Below are 25,015 nucleotides of genomic sequence, written 5' to 3'. Positions count from 1 at the left end.
GGGCAGCCGGCTTCCCGGCCACGTGACCTCCTCGCAGCCGGCGCTGGGTGGTGGCTGGCGTGAGGCCGCCCCCGCGCAGAAGCCCGGCTCCCCCTCCGCCGCCCTGGACGGTGGTTGGCTCCGGAGCCGGTTCTGCCTGCGCGGTGCTGGCGGAAGTAGAGCGCGACGGCCGCAGGAGTCCGCCCGCCGGCGCTGGGCTACCGACCCTTGGCCCGGCCGCCGCTCCGGCTTCCTCGGTCCAGGACGTCGTTGGCACCATGGCCGGCTACCCTAAAAGCTATAATCCTTTCGACGAGGACGCGGAAGACGAGGACAGCCGGCCGGTGCCGTGGAAGGACGCCCGCGACCTGTCCAGCGGGTCCGAGGCTCCCATGGACCGGCAGCAGTACCTGAGACAGGAGGTGCTGCGTAGGGCCGAGGCTACGGCCACCAGCACCAGCAGGTCCTTGTCTCTCATGTATGAATCGGAGAAGGTCGGAGTCGCCACTTCTGAGGTGAGCCTGGGGCAGAGCCGAGCTGAACTGGCCAATCCTTGCATTATAAAACGAGATAGGAAATGTTTTGTTCACGTTCTTTTGGGATCTTTCTAACTGCCTACCATGGGTTCTTGGACTTTCTGTAAAGAATTATGTATCTGGAGCGCTTGAAGAAGCTACCTCGGGAAGTTTCCTTACCTGTTCTGCGTAGTAGATTCCCCCACCCCTCGTCCTGCTCCCATGTCTAGTTAAAAGGTAAACTCCAAGTTATGTTCTGTCTGGGGGTCAGAACTGAGAGTAAAAATGCCAAAGTGCAGGCCTGTATTACAGAAGCCTTAGGCTATTCCTCCCTGGTGACCGGGTTAAAGTGTGAGCTGTGCCAGGTGATGCCTGAAGTACTAATGCCAAGGAAGCCTTGCGTCCTTCTCACAGCCTTGACCACCTCTCACCATGCTACTGGTAATACTCAAGTCCCTTTGACTGAACTCTTGTCCTGGAAGCCAGATCTTGAATTGAGTGTAGACCCTTACCATTGTACGTAATGTGAGGTTGTGACAATCAGCCCTTTTTGTCCATAGGAAATTTCAGGAACTAGGAACTTTGCCTCGTATCTGTGTGTATGCACACGTGTGGGGGGGTCCCCTGAAGTCGGAAGAGGGCACCAGCTGAAAGCTACCCAGTGTGGATGCTGGGCACTGAGCTGGTCTTCTGAAACCTCTTAAGATCTTTTCTTTTGGGGGAGTTGTGGTTTGCTAGACAGTCTGCTTATGAAACTTAGGCTGGCCTGGAATCTAGAATGGTTGGACCTCAATCTTTCTGATGTTGGGATTACAAGAAATGCACCTGCATGCCCAGCGTGGAATAAAGATTATTTCAAAACACCAGATTGTCCCCCAAGGCTACTAGTACAACAGTTGTTTTGGTATAATAATAAATTACTGAATAAGAATAATCTTAAGCAGTTTGCAGTTTTGAAATGTAATTTTTGAAACAAAGTATTGTCTTCTTCTACAAGTCTTCACAACTGATCTTTGGCAAAATTCCTTCTCTCTGACCACACAGACTTGGGCAGATCTGAGGCATTTTGATTAATTTCTCATGTTGTCATTTCTTCATTGCTGCTGTTTTGGCACTTTACCTTTTCCTACCCTTCCCTGTTATGGTATCACTGGTTGCTAATGTATGTTCTGCCTCTATGTATGTTGTACCTATGTCTTACATCTGTGTACTGGATTCTTAATGTTAAAAGTCCAGATGAGTCCTTAGGGCCTTGGTGAAAAGGTCACTGTTTTGAGATAAGGTCTCACAGTGTAGCCCAGTGTACCCCAGATTGGCCTTGAACTCAAGATCCTACTGCTTCAGCCTCCAGAGTGCTGAGATCATGGACATGTACCAGATGCAAATATAAATAGGTAGGTCTTCTTGAGGAGCAGGAATTAGTCTGACCTACTGAATCATCTCTCTAGCCCCAAAAGAGAATTTTTTTTGTTATTGTTTTTTTTTTTTTGTTATTTTTTTTTTTTCCATAGTATCATTATGTAAACTTGACTGTCCTCGGAATTTTATGTTGTCTAGGCTGGCCTCAAACTCAGAAATACACTGCCTTTGTTCCTGGGAATGCTGAGGTGTGTGCCACCAGCACTTCTATTCTTCTATTCTTTTTAACTTTAAGGTGAGGTATTCTTTACATATAGACCTGTATATTAGTAGTGTTGAAGGTTATTTCGTAGTTAAATACAATGAGGTGTTTTGGTGGGGGAGGGGAAAGCAGGCTAATGACTATACATTGTAGTCCATTAAATAGGTGACTTCTGTTTATGCAGCCAATCTCCTAATAATAAACATTATAATATTTGCTTCCTACATGGACATGATCACTGGCCAAAGCCACTCACCCTCCCAGGACACTCTGCCTTCTGGAGGAGTGTGGCATACTACAGTGAATTTTTTTTTTTTTTTTTTTTTTTTGTCGCCTGGTTTCTCAGTTCAGCAGAGACCAGCAATGAACAGTAATTCCAATGTCTGTTGCACAACACCAGAGAAAGGGGTTGGTGTTTGGTAAGATTGACATGTAATGTGTTCAGCTACTTTGACTAGCATGCACTCCCCAGAGGCCTCCTCATCTTTATAGCTTTCCAGTTCCTGTTACTAGGCCACCTAATAACCAGTTTGTGTTTCTGAATCTAGTCGGGTGATCTCACCACATTTGCTCACCACACTTGCCAAGTCCCACACTTGCTCAGTTATATCAGCTAGAATCTGTTAGTGTGGGTGTGTATTACTTTGGGAGAGGAAAGAAAATGAGAAGTTTCTTTTTCTTTTTTATTTTATTTTTTTTCTCTGAAATAGGACTTTGTATTGCCCAGGCTAACCTCAGTCTTGCTGATAAGCATGAGTTCACCTCCAGCTGGGATACTACACCTGTGCCACCGCACCTGGCTTATCCCCAGTCTAGGATAATACATTTCAGATTTCTGGATTTGATGCATTGACCCCAGACTGACATCCATGTACTTATCAGTTAATAGTGATGTTACAGCTGTAGATTGTGCTGGTGATTCAGGGGTCACTGCTACCCTTGGGAGACTTCCACATCATGCTGGGTCTTAAAGGGTCCTATCCACCCCTCCACAAAGTTCCACTTCCCATCAGTTACCCCAGCTTCTTAGACTCTCGTCAACTCAGGCTTTTACCCTATCACACTCTTGGGACTCCCTGACACACCCCTTAAAACCCTTGCCAGGAGTTCACTGTGACAAAGACACAATCATGTATGTGATGACTTTTATTGTTATCCTATGAAACAGAGCTCAGTGACACAAGGATGTGTCTGCCTTCCTCAGTTCTCAGCACCTCAGTGTTGTTAGCAAGTTAGAAAATCAGATTGAACTTGCTCTTAACCCTGCATATGGATTATATGAGCCCTCAGGAGTCTGGGCCTGGTTAGTCCCCACTTGATGGCTAGCACTAGAAGAATGGTTGGTAGAGAGTGAGTTCTCGTGAGTATCTTGGAGAAAGTCCCACAGACCCTTCCATGCTCCACCAGCAAGATCCCTTTGATTCTCTGAATCCTCACAGTGCCCCGAACATAACCCATATAGGTGAGTGTTACCTCACTTCAGGCAGTCTGTGCCCTTGCATGGTCTTTGTTGCCCTGACTTCCACTTCCCCTTGCTCTTAGGAGTCATTCACAGAAAAGAGGAATTGAGGAACTTTCTTTGTGGTTCCTTAGCAACCCATGCATATCCTCTCCTTTCTTTTTTCTGTATAAATTTAGACAACACTTGGGGCTTAAAGCAGTTGGGGAGATCACCTGTAATCATCTCATAGTCACTTGGCGTGTGCATTCTTAACATGGAAGGTAGGGTCTCGTGTAGCTCCCACTGACCTCCAACTCTGTACCTGAGGATGACCCTGGACTCCCAAGAGCTGGGATTACAGGCATTTCCCACCGCCCCCAGTTTACAGAGTGCTGGACTGAGACCCCAGCATCATGTATGCTGGGCAAGCACCCTGGCCATCTGAGCCATATTCCTCATCCAGGAGTTTACACCCCTCATAGCTGCCCTGGCCTCATTCTCACAGAGGCAGATGGAAAGGTCAACAGTGTCCACTTCTAAGCTATGGGAGCCTATATCCAAACCCAGAGCCTCTGAGGTCTGTCAATTAAGATTCCTTCTTCCCAGATATGTCTAGATATATGTCAGCCTGACAAAAACTAACCTGCACAGAGAGCTAAAATGAAAGAAAACAAAATGAAGAGTCCTCCTTTTTAAAAGGATGGATGATCAAGGCCCAGCATGGTGTCAGGTAATCCCAGCACTCAGGTGGTAGTGGCAGGTAAGTCTCTGTAAGTTCAAGGCCATCTTGGGTCAATTAGTGAATTAGTAGATTCCATGCCATCAAGGGATATAACCTGTCTCAAGAGCCTGTAGCAACAACAACAAAAAAAAAGATTAGTGATCAATGGAGGACTCAAGTAAATTCAGTCCTGTACAAGAAAGTTATGAAGTCAATTCAAGATATAAAGTTACTTAAAAATTTATAAATGTGGAGGAAAAGTTCAGCAAGTCACTGAAATCCAAGCAAAATTCTGGAAATGAAAATCAATCAATGAAAATGAAAAAACAAAACAAAACAAAACAAAAACAGAATTACCAAACCAGGCACAGTGACACCTGTAGTCCTGGTACCCAGGGAGACAGAGGCAGATGGATCTTTGTGAGTTCAAGGACAGCCTGGGCTACAAAGCTAGTCTAGGAGACGCAAGGCTACAGAGAGAAACCCTGTCTCGGAAGGGAAAAAGAAAACCAAACCAAAACAAAAAGCAGTATGACCAATAAACAAGACCAAGCTGAAGAACAAACTCAGATGTGGAAGGCAAGTTTGAGGCAGTAAAATGCAGACTTGTGTCAAAACAAAAAACTAGTGAGTGTAACCCAAACTTCCAAGAACTCTGGGATTCATTCAAGAAACCAGACCCAAAACCATAAGATAGAAGGAGCTAAGATAAAAATGAAATGACTTGGACTACTTAAGGAATATCACCAAGAATTTCTCAGACCTAGTAAAAGAAATAGATATCCAAACACAGGAAGCATTTAGAACCTCATCATAGGCATGACCAGAGAAGGTCCTTCCCATAGTCAAGATGTCAGAAACACAAAGCAAAGAAATAATACTAAAATCTCTAAGGCAAGCTGCCTTCTAACACACAAGAAGCAGAACCACACCAGATCTGTTGGCAGCAACCTTAAAGGCCAAGAAAGCATGGAATAATAGGTTCCAAGCCCTGAAAGTAAATAACCATAACCAGGATTGCTGTATCCAGCAAAATTAACTATTAAAGTAGAGAAATGTTTCAATACAAGATAAGGTAATGCATGTCAACTAAGTCAACACTTAGTGTTGTACACTGAGGAGAAAGACAGTTTCACACAAAAGAGCACAGGGAAAAAGACATTTCATGTAATGAACACATGAACAGAGGAAAACTGAGAATTAATCATGTCCAATACAGCAAACCAGAAAACATCTAACACCACTAGATAAAAAGAAAGAAAGGAACTTTTTTCTTTTATTATTATCATCATCATCATCATTTATTATAGCTTATTCAATTTGTATCCTAGCTGTGGACCCCTACCTCATCACCTCCCAATCCCACCCTCCCTTAGTCCACTGGTAGGGGAGGTCCTCCTTCCCTTCTATCTGACCCTAGCCTATCAGGTCTCATTAGGACTGATTGCATTGTCTTCCTCTGTGGCCTGGCAAGGCTGCATCCTCCAGGGGGAGGTGATCAGAGAGCCTGTCACTGAGTTCATGCCAGAGACAACCCCTGCTCCCCTTACTGGGCAACCCAGTTGGAGATGGAGTTTATGGGCTACATCTGAGCAGGGGTTTTAGGTCCTCTTCATGAATGGCCCTTCGTTGGTGTGTCAGTCTCAATAAACTTTCAATAAACCAAGCAACCAGAACAACAAACAACAAAGTCATAAGAAATACAAAATCCTCAATTATAACCTTGAATGCAAATAGCCTTGACTCACCAATTACTAAATTATGCAGAGCTGACTGGATTTAAAAAAAAAAAATCATGGTCTGTCTGTTGTTTCCAAGAAGTAGAAATAACTAGGAAGGAAATTCAGGAGCTGAGTCAGAGATTGGACATCAAACTACCAAGCAAACAGAAGCTGCAGACAAACTATAATAGTGATTTTCATATTTAATAAGATAGACTTGAAACTAAAACTAGTCCAAAAGATTACTACATATTAATATATGGAACAATTCATCAACTACTATAAATATTTATGCGCTGAATCTTGGGATCCCCAGTTTCATAAAGCAAACTCTAAAGGCAAAAAGACCACAAAAGTCCTAACACAGTAATGATGGGGAACCAAACAATATTTGTAACAAAGCCTCAGTGCTAATTATACCATAGATCAACGGCATATGCCAGATCTCTAGAACACGCCATCCAAAAGATAGGAAGTACGTATTCTTCTAGTGGTACACTCTAAAATTTACCAAATTATAGACCACAGAGCATGCCTTAAATTTCAGAAAACAACAACAACAACCAAAAACAACCTGAAATAATAATCTACATGTTATCAGATCAAAATGAATTAAAGCTAGAAATCAATAGCAAAACTAACCCCAGAAAATACACAAATATTTGGAGATTTAACCAGTATGCTTTTGAATAAACAGTGGGTCACTGAAGAAAGCAGTGGGGAATGAAAAGACTTGTGAGACTCAAGTAAAAGTGAGAGAGCACAACACACTAGAACCTCTAGGATACAGCCAAAGCAGTCCTGAAAGTTTACAGCTATAAGCACTCACATTAAAGAATTAGAATGGGCTGGGCAGTAGTCATGCATGCCTTTAATCCCAGCACTTTGGAGCAGAAGCAGCCTAGTCTATAGGGCCAGTTCCACGATGGCCTGTGGAGCCATCAGAGCAAAAGCAAAAGCAAAAGCCTGACAGAGCAAAACCCTGTCTCAAAAAAATAGAAATACAGTGTGATGGTCTCATGCTTGCCTACAATGTATGAAAACCCTGGTTAAATCCCCAAGTGAGGGAACACTATAAAAATCTGGGAAGATGGCCCAGTGATTAAGATCAAGAGCATGTATTGCCCTTGCAGTAGACCTGAATTTGGTTCCCAGCACCATATTAAGCAGCTCATAACTATCTGTATTCTCCCACTCCAGGGAATCTGATTCCTCTGGCCTCAGTGAGCACCTGCAGTTACGTTCACACACATGTGCACATTAATTGATATATTAATTAATTAATTAAAATGTTTAAATTAGATCTAGGGCCCGACAGCATGGCTTATCAGGAAAGGTACTTGCCATCAAGTTTGACAATCTGAACTTGATTTCTAGGGCCCACATAGTGGGAAAAGAAAACAAGCTCTCATAAGTTGTCCTTTGACCTCCACATGTTCACCATGAAACATGTGCCCCCACACATACACACACTAAAAATGTAATGTACTAAAACATTTAGGAGTTTTCAAATCAATAACCTAATGTCACACGTTAAGGCTCTAAAAAACAAGAAGCCAAACCCAAGTACAGCTAAAAGTAGTTAAGGGCAGAAATTAATGAAATGGATACTAAAAGGGCAGTACATAGAATAATCAAAGAGTCCATTGGGGGAAAAAATTGACCAACACCTAGCCAAACTCACCAGATGAAAGAGAGGAGCTAGAACAGACGCCAGTAAATCCAGAGCATCAGGGTAGACTTAGAAAACTTATTTTCCAACAAATTGAAAAATGTAGACATAGATACCTTTGGTAGTGACATGTGTCACTACCAAAGTTAGAACCACAAGATATAAACACAAGATATAAACAGATCCATAACAAGCAGTGAGATTGAAGCAGTGATTGAAGGCTTCCCCCAAAGGAAAGTCTAGGGCTGCATGAATTTACTGCTGACTTTTACCAAACTTTTTAGAAAGCTTTAATACCAACACTCCTCAAACTGTCCTACCAACTAGAAGGAAAAAGAATACTACTGAACTAATTCTACAGAGCTAGTATAACCCTGCTGCCAAAACTAGGTCCAGGCAGGATAACAACAGAAAGAAAACTATAAACTGGTCTCCTTGATAAACATAGACTTTTCAACAGAATACTTTCAAACTAAATTTAAGATCACATCAAGAAGATCATACATCACAATCAAGTTCGTTTCATCCTAGGGATGTGAGGATGGTCAACAGATATCAATAAATGTAGTACAACCTATCAGATTTAAAAACAGAAATAACACCATCAACCCAGTAAATTGAAAAAAAAAAAAAAGCCACTTGACAGAATTCATCATGCTATCATTGTAACTGTCATGAAGAAACTAGAAATAACAGCCATGCATGGTGGTCCATGGCTTTAGTCCTGGCACTTGGGAGGCAGAGACAGGCCTGGCCTATGTAATGAGTTCCAGGCTAGCCAGGGCTACATAATACAGAGACCCTGTCTCAAAAAGAGAAAGATGAAAATGAAGGTAGGAGTAGATGGAGCTACCTTAAGATAACAAAGGCTATTTGATACACTTAAAACTGACATTACTATGAATGGGTGGAACATACTTTAATATAATAAAAGCTATATTACAGATTTGTAGCTGCACTATAATAAAAGGGGAAACAACATTTCCTTTAAACTCTGAACTGAGACAAGGGTGCACTTTCTCTACACTTATTCAATAATGGTGCTAAAAGTCTTAACCAGAACAAGAAGATGAAAATATAAAAGGGATAAAAAGTGAAGACTGGTAGTCTGGACATGGTGGTGCATGCCTTTAATCCAAACGATCAGGAGACAGAGGCAAGCAGAACTCTGTGAACCCTCTGCCATCTCGGTCTATATAGTGAATTCCAGGCCAGCCAGAGCTACATAATGAAACTTGGTTTCAATGAATAAAAATTAAACTAGGCAGTGATGGCATATGCCTCTAATCCCAGCAGAGGCAGGCGTTCTCTGAGTTTGAGGCCAGCATGCTCTACAGAGCAAGTTCCTTGATGGGCCAGGGCTACACAGGAAATCCTACCTTAAAAAAATTAAAATTAGGGGCCAGCTTTCTGTTTCCTGCTTGTGGTTCAAGATGTGAGCCCTCAGCTCCCTGCTCCTGCCACCATACCTGTCTCTTCCTACTATATCTGTCTGTCATGATAGACTTACCCCTGTAGAACCATAAACCCAAATAAACTTACTTTTATGAGTTGAAAAAAAAAAGTGGTCTGGTGAGACGTCTCGGTAGGTAAATTCACTGGCCACACCCTGGCACTACCACGGAGGTTGAGGTACCATGCTATGGAAGCAGCTTGTGTGTAGAGCCAGTTTTCGTCATAGTGGCAAGCCCTTTATGTTTGGACTTTCAGCTTCCTGGGCTTTGTGAGGAAGGCTGCCAGAGCTCTGATGAACTCCTGCTGTTTATCATCTTTTACAGTAACTCTGGGTACCATGTGGCCAGGGAAAGGGGGCTAGCCACCTGATTTTTTTACAAAGGTATCAAAAGCATACACTGGATAACAGACAGCCTCTATAATAAATGGAGCTGGCCACACTCCATGAATAAACATCTGCCCAAGAATGAAATTGGATCTCTTTCCTCAAAAACCAAATTAGATCACACTGTAGTGGTTTGAATAGATCCCCATAGACTCATCTGTTTGAATGCTTGGCCCATGGGGAATGGCACTATTAGGAGGAGTGGCCTTGTTAGAAGAAGTGTGTCACTGTGGTGGTGGGACTTTAAGGCCATATATGCTCAAGCTCCGCCCAGTTTCCTGGCTGCCTGTGGATCAAGATGTAAAATTCCCAGGCTCCTTCAGCACCATGCCTGCCTGCATGCAGCTATGTTTTCCACCATGCTGATAATGGACTAAACCTCTGAAACTGGAACCCAGCCAAATTAAATGTTTTCCTTTTTAAGTGTTGCCTTGGTCATGTTGTCTCTTCACAGCAATGAAGCTGTAAGACAGAGGCTTTAATTTAATACTGAAATGCCGAAACTGCTAAAGGAAGACATATCAGAACATCTGTGAGCAAGAACTTTTCTGAATAGGACACATCATCATGGGAAACAGCCCCAAGACTTGACAAACGGAAGGCTTGGAAGATGTCTCAGCTGGTAAAGTGACCGCCTTACCAGTGTAAAGCCTGATGGGTATCTCCAGGGCCCACAGAAATGTGCCAGGTGTGAGCCAACAAGATGGCTCTGCTGTAGAGATACTTTCAGCCAAGCCCAGTGACCTGCGTTCAGTCTTCAAAAGCCACATTGTGATGGAAGAGAATATTCTTTTTAATTAGTGGCATGTGCTTACAATCTCAGTACTGGGGAGGTAGAAAAAGTAGGATCCTGTAGCCTGCTAACAGCCAGTCCAATCCAATAAAGACTTCTGGGGCAGTCAGAGACCCTGTCTCAAAGTAGGTAGAATGCCATTCAAAGGTGGTATTCACAAAGACCACATACACATTTTAAAACAGTAAGAAATTTTTTAACTTCTTAAAAATTGAGGTGGCTCAGTGGTTAAGAACACTGTCTGCTTTTCCAAAGGACCCAGGTTCAATTCCCAGAGCCCACATGGCAATTCACAACTGTCTATAACACCAATTCCAAGGGATCTGACAATTTCACACTAATGCACATAAAATTAAATTAAATTTTTAAAAAATTAAGAAATGGGGACCACCAAGTGATTTAGCTGATAAAGATGCTTTCCACCCAATAACCTGAGTTGTCAAGCTCTGGGACCCACATGGCTGAGAGAACCCACAAATTGTACTTTGATTTTCAGATGCACAACATATGTATCCATATGTGTGTGTGTGTGTGTGTGTGTGTGTGTGTGTGTATGTGTGTGCACACAGACACTCAGAGTAAATAAATTTAATATTTTTAAGAAATAAAAATGGGATTCATGAAATTTTTAAAAATGCACAGGAAAAGAAACTGCCAACAAATACTCTACAGAACGGGGGGAAAACCAGCTGTATTTCAGATGAGTGGTTAATATCTAAAATATATAAAGAGCTGCAAAACATAAACAACAAAACCTGCCAGTTAGTAAGTGGGCCAATGAACTGCACAGACAGTTCTCAAAAAAAAAAAAAAACAAAACACCAGATGGATAATAAATACTTTAAAAGTCCTAACATCTTGGCCATGCATGTTGGTGCACACGTTTAATCCCAACACCCAAGAGGCAGAAGTGAATTTCAGACCAGCCTGGACTAAATAGCTTGTTTCTAGGTAAGTCAGGGCTACTTAGTGAGTTCCTGTCTCAAAACAAAACAAAAAAAGCAGACGATGGTGACACATGCTGTCTTAGTTAGGATTTTATTGCTTTGAAGAGACATCATTCATTTTAAATTTCCCTATAGGACTTTATCTAAAAATTTCCCAAAAATTCTGTGGAAAATTTGGACTAGTAGAGCAAATATTCATATACTTCTGACCTGCTGTCTTAGGGTTTTATTACTGGAAAGGGACATCATGACCATGGCAGCTCTTATAAAGAAAAACATTTCATTGGGACTGGCTTATAATCCCATTATTATCATGCCAGGAAACATAGCAGCATCCAGGAAGTCATGGTGCTAGAGAAGGAGCTGAGAGTTCTACATTTTGATCCACAGACAGCAAAAGGAGACTGTGTGCCACACTGGGTGTAGCTTGGGCATAGCAGACCTCAAAGCCCACTCCCACAGTGACACATTTCCTCCAACAAGGCCATGCCTACTTTAACAAGACTATACTTCCTAATAGTGCCACTTTCTGTGGGACAAGCATTCGAATACTTGAGTCTATGGGAGCCATACCTATTCAAACCTCCACACATGCTTTTAATCCCAGCACTTAGGAGACAGAGGCAGGCAGATCTCTGAGTTCAAATTCAAGTGCAGTCTGGTCTGCAGAGTGAGTTCCAGGAGAGCCAGGGCTACACAGAGAAACTCTATCTCCAAAAACAAAAAGAAGGAAAGAAAAGAGGAAAGAAGGAAGAACGGAAATGAAAAAGGAAGGAAGACAAACTATAACAAATGCTGGCAAAGATGTGGAATAAAGCAACACTCTTCACTCAACACTCTTCACTCTTCACTCTTCACTGGGAGTATAACTGGTGAAGCCATTATGGGTTCAGTGTGGAGATCCTCACAAAACCTAGAAATAGTGGTATAGCTACGTTCCTATACCCTAAGGATTCCATGTCTCTTCCTGTTCTTTCCACAATACATGCCACAAGGGCATGGAATTGGTCTAGGTGTTTATAATAGGTGAGTAGAGACTGGAGATTTTGCTTAATAGTTAAGAGAACATGTTGCTCTTGTGAAGGACCCAGGTTCAGGTTCCAGAACCTACATGGTGGTTCATAACTCCAGTTCCAGGGGATCCAGTGCCTTTCCCTTATTTCTGTAGGCAACAGGCACATGTGTAATACACTATATATACATGCAGGCAAAACACCTGTATATATATAAATATTAAAAATTAATGGATAAATGAATCATGAAAATGTACATTCATGGGGCTGGAGAGATGGCTTAGTGATTAAGAGCACTGGCTGCTCTTCCGGAGGTCCTAAGTTCAATTCCCAGCAACCACATGGTGGCTCATAACCATCTGTAATGGGATCTGATGCCCTCTTCTGGTATGCATGAAGACAGAGTACTCAAATATATTTAACGCAAATCATGGTTCCTCTCTCATTCTCTTGCGCCTTCACTCGTTTGATTGGCTGTTTTGTTAATTTTTTTTTGTTTTTGAGACAGGGTCTTTCTATGTTGTTCTAGATATCCTGGAACTCGCTATGACTCTGGGTAGCCTTGAACTCATAGAGATCATCTTGCCTCAGCCTCCTTAGGGCTTGGGCTAGGGGTATATGCCACCATGCTGGACTTGAATCCTAGTTTTTAACTATAAAACATGTCTATTTAAGTTGGTTTAAGTGTGGGTAGAGTCTATGAAGCTTGAGAGAGACCCATAAGATTGGGAGAGGGTGCTTTAAAACAGGTGGGAAGGGTCTGGGACATGTGATATTTAAGTGGAAGGAGGAATACAGGGGTAGGGTCTACAAGGGTACAGTAGGAACAGAGAAGAGTTAATAAGTTAAGAGCACTTATTGCTCTTATTGAGGAATAAACTAAAAGTATATATGAAAATGGCATGAAGAGGGGCTGGCAGGCTGTATCACTTTATAAAGATGGTTACTGCCAAGCCTGATAACTTAAGTTCAATCCTCAGGACCTACATGGCAAAAGGAGAGAAATGACCTCCCTCAGGTTGTCCTCTGACATGTGACCCCCCACCCCTCAGCCAAAATAATAAATAATTTTAAACTTTTTTTTTTTGAGGCAAAATCTCTCTTTGTAGCCCTGACTGTCCTAGAAGTCTGGAGGAGTTGGGAGGGAGAAATGTTACAAGGAAGCAATTGCTTTGTATAATAATATTCTAGAAAAGGATGAAAGCAACAGCAGTCCTGCGGGAATCCAGAAAAAGCACCTATCTGACTTGAAGTCACATCACCTCACATGTCTCTTTCTCCCAAGTTCCCAAGGGCTGGGACTAAAAGCATGGACTACTATTCCTATCTAGACTGTTTTTTGAGACTGGGTCTCACCTGGCCCAAACTTGCCTCAAAGTCACTATATAGACAAATATTAAATTAATCCTTCTACCTCCATCTCCCAAGTTGTAGGGTTACAGGTCTGTGTGGCCACGCCTGGTTGATGGAGTGCTAAGAATCCAACCCAGGATTTTGTGCATGCCAGATAAGCACCCTATCAACTGAGATACATTCCTAGCCCCAGACTTTAATATACTGTGATTTTGGAAGTAGGGAAGTGGCATGATGCTCCTGTCTCTTGCCTTCTGCAGGAGCTGGTCCGGCAGCGAGGAGTCCTAGAACACACAGAGAAGATGGTGGACAAGATGGATCAGGATTTGAAGATGAGCCAGAAACATATCAACAGCATTAAGAGTGTGTTTGGAGGATTTATCAACTACTTCAAATCCAAACCAGTAGAGACTTCACCTGAACAAAATGGCAGTATTGGCCCCCTGCCCAGTAGCAAGTGAGTATAGCATCTGCAGTCTAGATATCTAAAACAATAGACATACGTTCTGTGGAAGGAACCAAGGCTTTCAGGCCTTGTTGGTGCCTGCTAGATATCCTGAAACCCTGTGAGTTGCTCTTGAGAAAGGACTGCTCACCTTCAGACTTGCTCAAAGAGAAACAACTCCCTTTAGAACCAGCAGTGTTCATCTGATTGAGGAAATCCTACTTAGTAAGATTCCAATCTTAGAAAGTTTAATCAATAGAAATGTGACTCCTACACAACTTTAATCCCAGCACTCAGGAGGCAGAGGCAGATGGATCTCTGAGTTGGAGGCCAACCTGGTCTACAGAGTGAATCCAGGACAGCCAAGGCTATACAGAGAAATCCTGTCTCAAAAAAAAAAAAAAAAAAAAACAAACAAACCAATAAATAAAAAAATAAAGGCCTCCTTTTACCAAGAATGTTTCTTTACCAAGCCATTCCAAAAGCCAGATATAGTAGGGCCTGTGTGTAATCTCAGCTGTTGAAGAGAGTGGGGCAGGACAATAGCAAGTTCAAGGCAACATCAGGCAATTTAGCAAAGCCTCATTTTAGATTAAAAAAAAAGTACTGATAAGCCAGATGTGACGATGGATACTTGTGGTCAGAGCAACTGAAGAAGCGAAACCAGGAAGGCCTAGATTTCAGTACCAGCCATTATACTGGTCTACATGTTGAGGCTGAAGCCAGTCTGGACTACTTAAAAAAAAAAAAAAAAAAAGTTAAGGAAAATAGTTTTGACTACTTTCCCGGTCCTTCATCAAAGGTACCCACTAGGTCATTTTAAATATTTTTATCCACCTGATCCTAAGGACTCCTTGTCCTGAGTAAGGTCTTCGTCAGCCCACTGTGTGGCCAGCACCACTCCTAAGTTGGTTCCAGAGAGGCCAGCAAAGGAAAGAAAACATTGGATGTGCAACACAAAGGCATCTTGGAAAAGATGGGTAACACTGCTGTACATACACTGACATGTAGCACTGTCGTGTGTGTTTTTCTTTAATGTTTTCTTTTTATCTAAAGATTGAAAGAAGCCATAAATACAAGTAAAGATCAGGAAAGCAAGTACCAGGCCAGTCACCCAAACCTCAGAAGGCTGCATGAGGCAGGTGAGTGAAGATATATGTGACACTTATGTTTGATCCTGCCGAGGGTGGGTCTCTGGGTTTAGCCTGAAGTGCTGGTATAGGGACAGTGATGGGCAAAAGCTCCAATACCTAGTATCCTACACAGTGAGCAATAGCATCAGGGACACAAGGTGTTCTTGGGGAGCCATAGGTATGTGTTTTAGTAAGGTTCCTCCCTACATCACTCCTCCATGGAATATGATAAGGAAGTACAAACCTATATTCCATTGGACAGGAACCCCCTACTGGGGTAGTTCTGAGAAATTCTAGTAGTAAAAAAGCACTGTACGCTGGGCATGGTAGACTACAATTATAATCCCAACACTAGGGAAATAGAGGTAGGACAATCCATGTAGAAGGCTAGCTAGCTTCAGTTGCATGTTGAGCTTGAGGCCAGACTGGGTTATATGAGACTCAGTCTCAATAAACAAAACAAGAGGCAAGAAAAACCCACAAAAAACAATAACAAACAAAAACAAAAAATACAAGCAAGCAAACAAACAAGAAAACCTTGGGCCTGAAGAGATGGCTCAGCAGTTAAGAGCACTAACTGCTCTTCCAGAGGACCTGGGTTCAGTTCCCAGCACCCACATGGCAGCTCGCAATTGTCTATAGCTCCAAGATCTGACAGTCACAGACATAGATGCAGGTAAAATAAAAATTATAATAAAGTAAATTAAAACAAAATAACAAACTAATCGCAGGAACAATTCTTGTAAGTAAAATGGTTGTTTGCCTCTACTCAGGGTTCGTGAACATGTTTGTGTGCATAGCTACAGTGGCTAACCAGCTGGCCTCTTGAGACAGGAGGATTTATTCTGAGCTATCAGGTTGAGTCCATTTTCATAAGTGGAACTTTAACAATTAGAAAATAAGCCAGACATGGTGGCACACACTTGTAGTCCCAGCACTCAGGAAGCTAAAGGCAGGAACATTTTGAGTTTGAGTTTGGGGCCATCCTAGATTATATAGCCAAATTCTCTCAGAAAACCAAAACCAAAACCAAACAAACAAAAATGCCAGAATGTTAGTCAGAGTTGTCTAGACGAAGTGTGTGCATGCATGCAACAGAATTTAATGATGCCTGAGAGCAGAGAACCCATAGTTCCTAGTTTTGGAGGCTGAAGGCCTCAGCAGTGGAAGGAGTCCTGTAATAGACGTCTCTTTCTGGGGACGACCACCAGAATTTACTCAATCCACAGACTTCAACAATCCTAATCTGGTGCTGGAAGCCTGGAACGTTCCTGCAGACCCTGTTCCCTAGCTCAGAACGATATATATATGGGGGGGGGGTAGATAGATAGATAGATAGATAGATAGATAGATAGATAGATGACAGACAGAGGTAATATAAATGCTATTCTGTGTACCTGTAATCCCAGTATTGCAAGGCAGAGACAAATAAATCTCAGCAACTGACTGGCTGGCTAGTCTAGCCAAACTGATGAGCTTCAGGTTTTACGAGTCACCCTGTCTTAGAAACTAAGGTGATTGGTGATTATCCTACTGAGCTTTTTTATTGCAGTGATAAAATACCAAGACCAATCCTACTTACAAAGGATGTATTTGATTAGGTTTATGATCCCAAAAGGTTAGAGTCCATATTGGCAGCAGGAATAGTTGAGAGCTCACACTTTGAACACAAGCAGGAGCAGAGAGAGTACTGGAAATAGTAGGAGGCTTTTAAGGCCTCAGAGCCCACTCCACCTGACACACTGTTTCTAAAAGGCTACACCTCCTAATCCTTCTCAAATAGTTCTAATCACCAGGAACCAAGTATTCAAACATGAACTTGTGGAGGCCATTTTCCTTCAAACCACCAAGTTGGAGAACAATAGAGGAGGAGTCGTGGTCCCTGGCTTCCACATGGCTGTGCACGGGTACTTGCACACACAAGTATGCATATGCACCACACATGTACAGAGAGGAATGAAAGGGAGACCTGACGGCTCTGCATAGTGGACACACCAGTAATTCCAGCCCCCAGGAGACAGAGTTAGGAGGATTGGTGAAACTTTGAGTCCAGCATGGGCTGTATACCAAGGACTAGGCTCAGCCAGGAATACATGGAGAGACATGGTCTCAAAAGAGAGAAAAACCTTATGAAAAAGGAAGAGCCAGAAGTCAGGACTAGACCTAGACACAGTTTATTTTGAAAAGGACAAACGATGGGAGAAAGAGAAAACTAAAATGTACAAGGCCCAAGGAAAGCCACTTCACTGTCATGCCCTGAAGAAGTAGAAAAATATCCTGCATCTGAAAGCATAATTTGAGGGCACTAAAGGTAGCTTTCATTTGTGTGGTACATGTTAAGAGAGTAAAAGAATATGAACTTTATATATAGAGAGATTAGTTTCAGCAGTTTTGTGCTGGAGGAAATACAGTCAGCCCCTCTATCATAAGTTCCACAAACTAAGGATAAGAGATAATCAGAAAAGATAAACAAAATCATAGCCCAGCATGTGGCAGCCAAGCACTTGGTAGACAAGGAAGGAGAGGCAAACACTACACTGATCATGTACAGGAGTTTGATTGTTGCCATTAGTTCCTAAACAGTATTGCAGCCATTTACAAAGTTATTGTCCATTAAACATGTGATACAGCTTAGGCTATATGAATTACAAAAGGAATTTGGGCATCCCCAGCCTTCAGTGTCTCAGGAGGATCTTGGAACACACAGATAGTCAGGGACAATGCTACAAAGAGACATCTTCCCAAAGAGAAACTGGTGGCTGGGGATGGTGGTCTACACCATACTCCTACCACTTGGGAGACCGAGGCAAGAGGATTGCCATGAGTTCAAGTCCAGACAGGCACACAATGGGAAACCCTGTCTCAAAAAGAAGGGTGGAGGGCACTATGATAGCATACAACTCTAATTCCAGCATTTGGGAGATAGAGGCTGCCCTCAACTACATACCTACATACCAAGTTCAAGACCAGCCTGAGCTCCACGAGACCCTGTCTCAAAAGAGGGAGGTATATGTTTAGAAATGGAATTTCAAGGAACATTTCTAAGGCAAATAATGTGTAGCATTTCCTTTTTGCTTGTTTGAGTGAAACGACAACATTAAAAAAAAAAAAAAGAATAAAAAAAAATACTGAGACAGTCTTACTATATAGCCCTGGCTGGCTTTGAATTCATAATCCTTTTGCCTTAGCCTTCCAAGTACTGAGATTTCAACTGCAAACCACCACACTGGCAACAATTTTGATCTTTGTTTTGTTTTGTGTTTTATATGGTTTGATTTGTTTGTCTGTTTTGAGGCTGTCTTATTTAGCCCAGTCTATTCGTTAGTAGAGAATAACCTTAAACTTCTGATCTTCTTGCTCTGTGTTCTAGGATTACAGGTATGTACCACCACACATAATGATTCTTTTTCTTTCTTTCTTTTTTAATATAATTTTTTATTTATTACAATTTATTCACTTTGTATCCTAGCTGTAGCCCCATCCTCATCCCCTCCCAATCCTGTCCTCTCTCCTTCCCTCATTTCCTCCCATGCCCCTCCCCCAGTCCACTGATAATGGAGGACCTCCTCCCCTTCCATCTGACCCTAGCTATCAGGTCTCATCAGAACTGTCTTTCATAGCCTTTCTCTGTGGCCTGGTAAGGCTGTTCCCCCATTAGGGCGAGGTGATCAAAGAGCTAGGCACTGAATTCACATTAGAGACAGCCCTGTTCCTATTACTAGGGAACTCACTTGGAGACTGAGTTGCCATAGGCTACATCTGTGCGGGGGTTCTAAGTCATCTCCATGCATGATCCTTGGTTGGAGTATCAGTCTCAGAAAAGACCCCTAGGCCCAGGTTCTGTTTTTCTCCTTTTGGAGCTCCAGACCCTTCCAGGTCTTTCTATCTGCCCCTTCTTTCATAAGATTCCCTGTACTCTTCCCAAAGTTTGGCTATGAGTTTCAACATCCGTTTTAATATCCTGATGGGTAGAGTCTTTCAGAAGCCCTCTGTGGTAGACTCCTATCTTGTTCCTTTTTTTCACCTTCTTCCTATATCTATCCTGTTTGTAAACTTGTACAACCATTTTGGAAATCAATTTGGCGCTTTTTCAGACAAGTAGGAAGAGTGCTACCTTAAGATCCAGTTATATCACTCCTAGGCATATATCCAAAAGATGCTCAAGTATACAACAAGGACATTTGCTCAGCCATTTCATAGCAGCTTTATTCGTAATAGCCAGAATCTGGAAACAACCCAGATGTCCCTCAGTTGAGGAATGGAGACCAAAATTGTGGTACATTTACACAATGGAATACTACTCAGCAATTAAAAACGAGGAAATCATGAAATTTGCAGGCAAATAGTGGGAACTAGAGAAGATCAACTTGAATGAGCTATCTCAGAAGCAGAAAGACACACATGGTACATACTCACTTATAAGTGGATATTAGACATGTAATATAGGATAATCATACTATTATCTGTACACCTAAAGAAGCTAATCAAGAAGGAGGACCCTGGGTAAGATGCTCAATCTTCATTCACATAGTGATTCTTGTTGTTCGTTTTCTCTCGCAGAGATCCACCTGCTTCTGCCTCCTGAGTGCTGGTATTAAAGGCATGCACTACTACCCCCGGCTACATAGTGATTCTTAAACCTGTCTCTGCCAGCTCTACCAGCTGTAGTAGCATGCACCTGTAGTCCCAACTATCACGGGAGTTTATTGTTTTGGTTTTGTTGTTGTTGCTGTTTTGGTTTGTTTCTTTAATGAAATATTATTTATAGTATATAAATACTTATATATAGTATATAAATATTTTTATGTATATGAGTCCTCTATCTGCATGCCAGAAGAGGACATCAGATCACATTATAGATGGTTGTGAGCCACCATGTGGTTGCTGGTAATTGAACTCAGGACCTCTGGAAGAGCAGATAGTGCTCTTAACTGCTGAGCTATCTCTTCAGCCCACTTTTTTTGTTTTTGTTTTTTTCAAGACAAGGTTTCTCTGTGTAGCCTTGGCTATCCTGAACTCTTCACTCTGTAGAGGAGGCTGGCCTCAAACTCAAAGATATCCACCTGCCCCTGCCTCCCAAAGTGCTGGGATTACAGGCATGAGCCACCTTGCCCAACTTGAACAAAGTTTTAGGTCAGCTTGTGCAACATAACAAGGCCCTGTCTCAAAAGCAAACACATGCACACACAAGAGGTAAGGGCTTGTGGGTATTTTTAGAGTGCTTGACTAGCATGCATAAATAGGGGACTTGTCAGTTCAGAGTCCTTGATCTGTTAATACTGAGGGACAAGCTGGAGCCCAGATCTGTCATCTCCAGCCTATTCACCTGTCTCATTGCCACCCCTGTCCCTCTGCATGGCCTCTGAGCCAGCCGCCTTCTTCCTTCCACCCCTTTAGTCCTTTCATGCTGTGAGTGATTCCTAGGGACAGATTTCTAGGTCTTCAGAAAAGAAACAAGGGGACAATTTGATGGAGCAGCGACAGTCAGCTTACTGTCCCTCTGCTATTTTTGAACTAGACCCGGTACCTGAAGGGCCTGCTTCTGCTGTAACTACTGAGGTTTACCCAAAGAACTCCAGCCTTCAAGCCTATCACCAGAAGATCGACAGCAACCTAGGTAAGTTTGGGACCTGCAGCACCCTCCAAATAGTTCATGCTGAGCACAGCCAGAGCACCCAGCACTGCCACTCTATCTCCTTACCACATCACCCCAACACACAATCACGTCCATCTCACTGCCTCACTCTCTCAGGAATCTGTCTGCTTCTCTCCATTTCCTGCTTTCAGTTCAGCCAAGCCTTCCCCCACTGCATACTTGAATCCTGACCAGATCTAGGAGTCCTGGGGCTTAAGCTCATCCTGGATAAAGCCACACACAGCTTTTATGTGGGTGTTAAGGATCTGAACTCAGGTACTCATGCTTGCTCAGCAAGTGCTCATACCCATTGAGGCATGGGTATGAGCAATGCTGTTTTGTCTCAGCTTTCTTTTCCTATCCTTACTGTCCTCAAACCCAAGAAGCTTCATGAGCCCTGGGTAACCACTAAACTTTTCTTTTCCAGGACACACAAGGTCACAGGTTTCAAAGACTTCAAGAGAAATAGTGGAAAACAACTGTAGTACCAGCTACCTGGGTGGTTAAGACAGGAGGCTTGTAAGTCCAGGGCCAGCCTGGAAAATGAGTGAGGTCCTGTCTTGTAATAAAAAAAAAAAAAAAAAAAATAGAAAGAGCGTAGGGATACGTGTCAGTGTGCTTTCCCAGAACATTCAAGGCTCCAGGTTTGATTATGCAGCACTAACAGGAAAAATGCTGTGTATGCTAATGACCCCTATAACCTCAAGCAGCAGAAGCAGGGAGATCACCGACTCAGGGCCAACCTAGAATGCTTAGTGAGTTTCAGGCCAGTCCAAGCTGTATATATCAAGACTATGCTAAAAACAAAAACACAGTAGCAATAACAACAAAAACCTTATGATCAGTGGTGATCTGGAGGGAGGAGAAACCACATACTGCTGTGTAGCAGATAGATCTTCTGTGTGTTCTGAGAAACATGCTACAAGCTGTGGCACTCAGCCACTTAGACAGGACTCTAATCCAGATGCCAAGGGACACTGTGACTGCCTGTCATTTTCTTCTCACAGATGAGCTGTCCATGGGATTGGGCCGACTGAAGGACATAGCCTTAGGAATGCAGACAGAAATTGAGGAGCAAGATGACATTCTTGATCGACTAACAACCAAAGTAGACAAGTTAGATGTCAATATAAAAAGCACAGAAAAGAAAGTTCGGCAACTCTGAAGAAACTGAGAAGGAATTGTACTCCATTGTGATGAAAAGATTCAAAAAGTCTTTTAAACTCTTAAATGTCATTGACTATATAGTATGTAATTTAACATGTGTTTTTCAAATGTGGGTCTTAAGAAATTTTAGTTTCAGTAAGGAAAAATTTTGTTAAGACTAACACCTCTAAAGTTCTGTGAACTGTCTGCTAGGTTTTAGTCTAACCATGGCAGACTAATTGTAAACACCCAGAGCCTTTGATTACTATGCTGGAAGGGCAGAAAATATTGCATTTCTATTTCTGTGATTATTTGCAAAGATGTGGACAGAGTGTCAGTCCTGTAACTACTGCCTTTCCCTTAGCCATCTAGTTACTGTGTTTCTCCAAGGCCTTACTGTGAATTCAGATGTGAAGAGACCCTGGGTTTTTGGCAGAAGGAAGGGTCCTTCCACATCCTTATATATCAGACCTTGTGAACCTACCTGCACACACACTGAGCACACTACTCTGCCCCTGAAAAGGATCCCTGTTAGTTCCAGAAATAAAATTTGTTGCCTTCGTTGCTCTACCCCTCTAGCCCTCTGATCTTGTCCTCCATTTTAGTAGAAGAACTCAGACTAGAACTGTTGGATATGACACATGCAAATACAGAAACTGGATGAGCCCTTCTTCCCCACCTACTCTCCTCTCAGGCTTTCCATCTCTGGTGGGGACAGATTTTCTCCATTGGCTCAAAGCCAACTGGTTGGTTGATGGTGAACTCCTGTGGAGTTGTGGGTATAGAGTATCACACAGAAACCTTGCCACTGAGCCCGCTGCCTCTAGGAATAGTACCAAAGGCAGTGCTTATTTGATGCCTGGAGTCTCCTTGTCCACCCCAGACTCTCACCCATTCTCTTTTTCTACAAAAATGCCTCACCTAATATTTAGACTTTGACTCCATAATAACTAAACTTATGTAAGGCATTTGACCAAGAAAAAGCCCAGATAACATTTTAGCTAGCTCGGTGTGTTTATTCCCATCATTTTCCAGAAGAAAATATTTAGAAGTGTTAATTAAAATTGATTTCTACAACAAATTTTCCTTGTGTTGCCAGTAAACTCACTGAAGCAGCAGAGCACATGGCTGCCTTAACATCAAATGCAAACATTTTGAAGATGGTAAAAGGGACCTTTTTACTAGTAAACTAAATGCCAGTGCCTTCTTGCCTTAAAACATGGCTTATGTGCCATTTGGGGATCCTTCCTTTAGCATATGAATTCTGTAGTGGGGGGCTGCAGTGGGGCTATGGATGTGGCTCAGTGGTCAAGTACCTACCCTTCCCCCTTGCAGCCTGGCATTGATCTCCACCACTGAGGAGAGAGAAAATGAGGTAACAGCATTTTTACTGTTTATTTAGCAACTTGTTCACAGCTCTGTCACAAAATATCCAACCTTCCTAAAACCATAGCAGCCACAGGCAGAAAGGGATGCCAATTGTCATGTGTCTCTAGATCTAAAGATCTAACTGAGGTGGACCTCTGTGAGTTTGAGGCCAGCCAGGCCTATATACCAAGACTTGTCTCAAACAATATAGAGAGACCAACCCATATTATTTCTACTCCTAATTTTTTTCAGTTTTTTTCTATAAAACTTTCCATATGTTGTAACTGTTCCTCTTTATCACCATCAGATATAGCCTCGTGGAATTTAATTATTATACTTCAGTCCCAAGAAATTAACTCATGAGAATGCCTTCTGTTGGGATCCTAGTGTTACTGATTTAGCTGACTGAAAAGGGACATTTTATGCACTTCCCTTTCCCAATCTTTTTAACTCCATGAACATGAAACCTGTCTTCCTCTAAACCAGTAGAGGGCCTCGACCATTTTGTCCTGTTCTTCGGACCCTGTGGTGTGTTGAGGTTGTCCCTTGGCTGCTGGAGACTGGCTGCTGCAGGAGCTATCATAACAAAGCATGGTGGTTTGCATGTCACAGAAAACAAAGGATCCAAAGAAATTCCAGAGCTAGAGCTGCTGGCTGAGTTTGTAATCAGAGCACATAGGCCAAGGCAGAAAGGTTGCCATGAGTTCGAGGTTTAGGATGAGATCTTTTCTCGAAAGAATCAGATCAGTGGCTGGTAAGAGGGATTGGGGGGGAGGGAGAAAAGGAGAGAATTACTGCTGTGCCCTAGCCTAGGAAGTGTTAGTGTTGGAGAGGTGGTGGGAGTGAGCGAAATGGGCTCCAGATATCACAGACCAGTGAACATATCTTTGCCGTGTGAGGTCTACAAGACAGACTAAAACAAACTGCCGTCAGAAAGGTGGCATTTATAACTTAAGGTCAGCTGTGTGCTAAGTGTGCTACTAAAATAAGTGCGTTCTTCTCTGGAGAAGACCAACAGTTACTGACTTGTAATTTAGCACTAGAGCGACCTCATGAATTGTTTGTCCTCATTCTGTAGGAGAGGCCTGGAGTCCATGCATGTAATAAGTAAAAAAAGAGCCAAGCATCTTAATTTCCCTTCCTCTTATAAATGTGTAATTTTAAGTATATAATGTATCACTTAAGTAAAAAATTTTCTACTTTGCTTGAATAAGCCTTTTTCTTCAGGAATGTGGGGATGGGCCAGGGGGTGAACCTCAGATGCTGTTCCTTAGGCACTGTCTACCTTGTCTCTCACTGGCCTGAAATTCACTAGCAAAACCCAAGCCACCTTTTTGTCCCCTCCTTTGTGCTAGGATTTCAAGTACTTACACTCAGTTTTCTTACATGGTTCATAAGATCTGTGGATGAGTTCAGGTCCCTGTGCTTGTCATTTGGCAAAGACTTTACCAAATGAGCTATCACACACCCTTCAGGATATTTTTTGAGGGTTTTATTTTTTTGTTTTGTTTTTTACATTTATTTGTGTGTATGTATGTGAGCCACAGTGGACATGAAGCCGAATACAACTTTTAGGGGTTTAGGTGAGATTCTCTCCTTCCACCATATGAGTTCCAGGGACCAAACTTGGGTCATCAGACTTAGAGGCAAAGGCTTTTACCTGCTGGGCCAT

General features: G+C 42.5%; 1 protein-coding gene across 1 annotated transcript; it reads left to right on the top strand.

Annotated features, from left to right (window-relative positions):
* The first annotated feature begins 74 nt into the window (after positions 1–74).
* Positions 75–24,553, top strand: Snap29 (synaptosome associated protein 29). The gene is made up of 5 exons (XM_055610324.1): positions 75–494; positions 13,877–14,073; positions 15,118–15,203; positions 20,713–20,811; positions 21,837–24,553. The coding sequence occupies exons 1-5, from the start codon at positions 258–260 to the stop codon at positions 21,992–21,994; spliced, it is 777 nt and encodes a 258-aa protein (XP_055466299.1). The 5' UTR covers positions 75–257; the 3' UTR covers positions 21,995–24,553.
* Positions 24,554–25,015: the final 462 nt, after the last annotated feature.

The sequence above is a fragment of the Psammomys obesus genome, unplaced genomic scaffold (assembly GCF_907164565.1).
Source record: "Psammomys obesus unplaced genomic scaffold, mPsaObe1.curated_primary_1811, whole genome shotgun sequence".
Classification (NCBI taxonomy): Eukaryota; Metazoa; Chordata; class Mammalia; order Rodentia; family Muridae; genus Psammomys; species Psammomys obesus.
Note: the sequence above shows the minus strand (reverse complement) of the source record. Positions and strands in the feature narration are given on the sequence as shown.

Bases quoted from the DNA above. Each gene is read 5' to 3' on its own strand.
- Snap29 (XM_055610324.1), top strand. From the start codon at position 258: ATGGCCGGCTACCCTAAAAGCTATAATCCTTTCGACGAGGACGCGGAA. The intron at 15,204-20,712 runs GTGAGTGAAGAT...TTTTTGAACTAG, and splicing joins CAGAAGGCTGCATGAGGCAG to ACCCGGTACCTGAAGGGCCT. The intron at 20,812-21,836 runs GTAAGTTTGGGA...TTCTTCTCACAG, and splicing joins GAAGATCGACAGCAACCTAG to ATGAGCTGTCCATGGGATTG.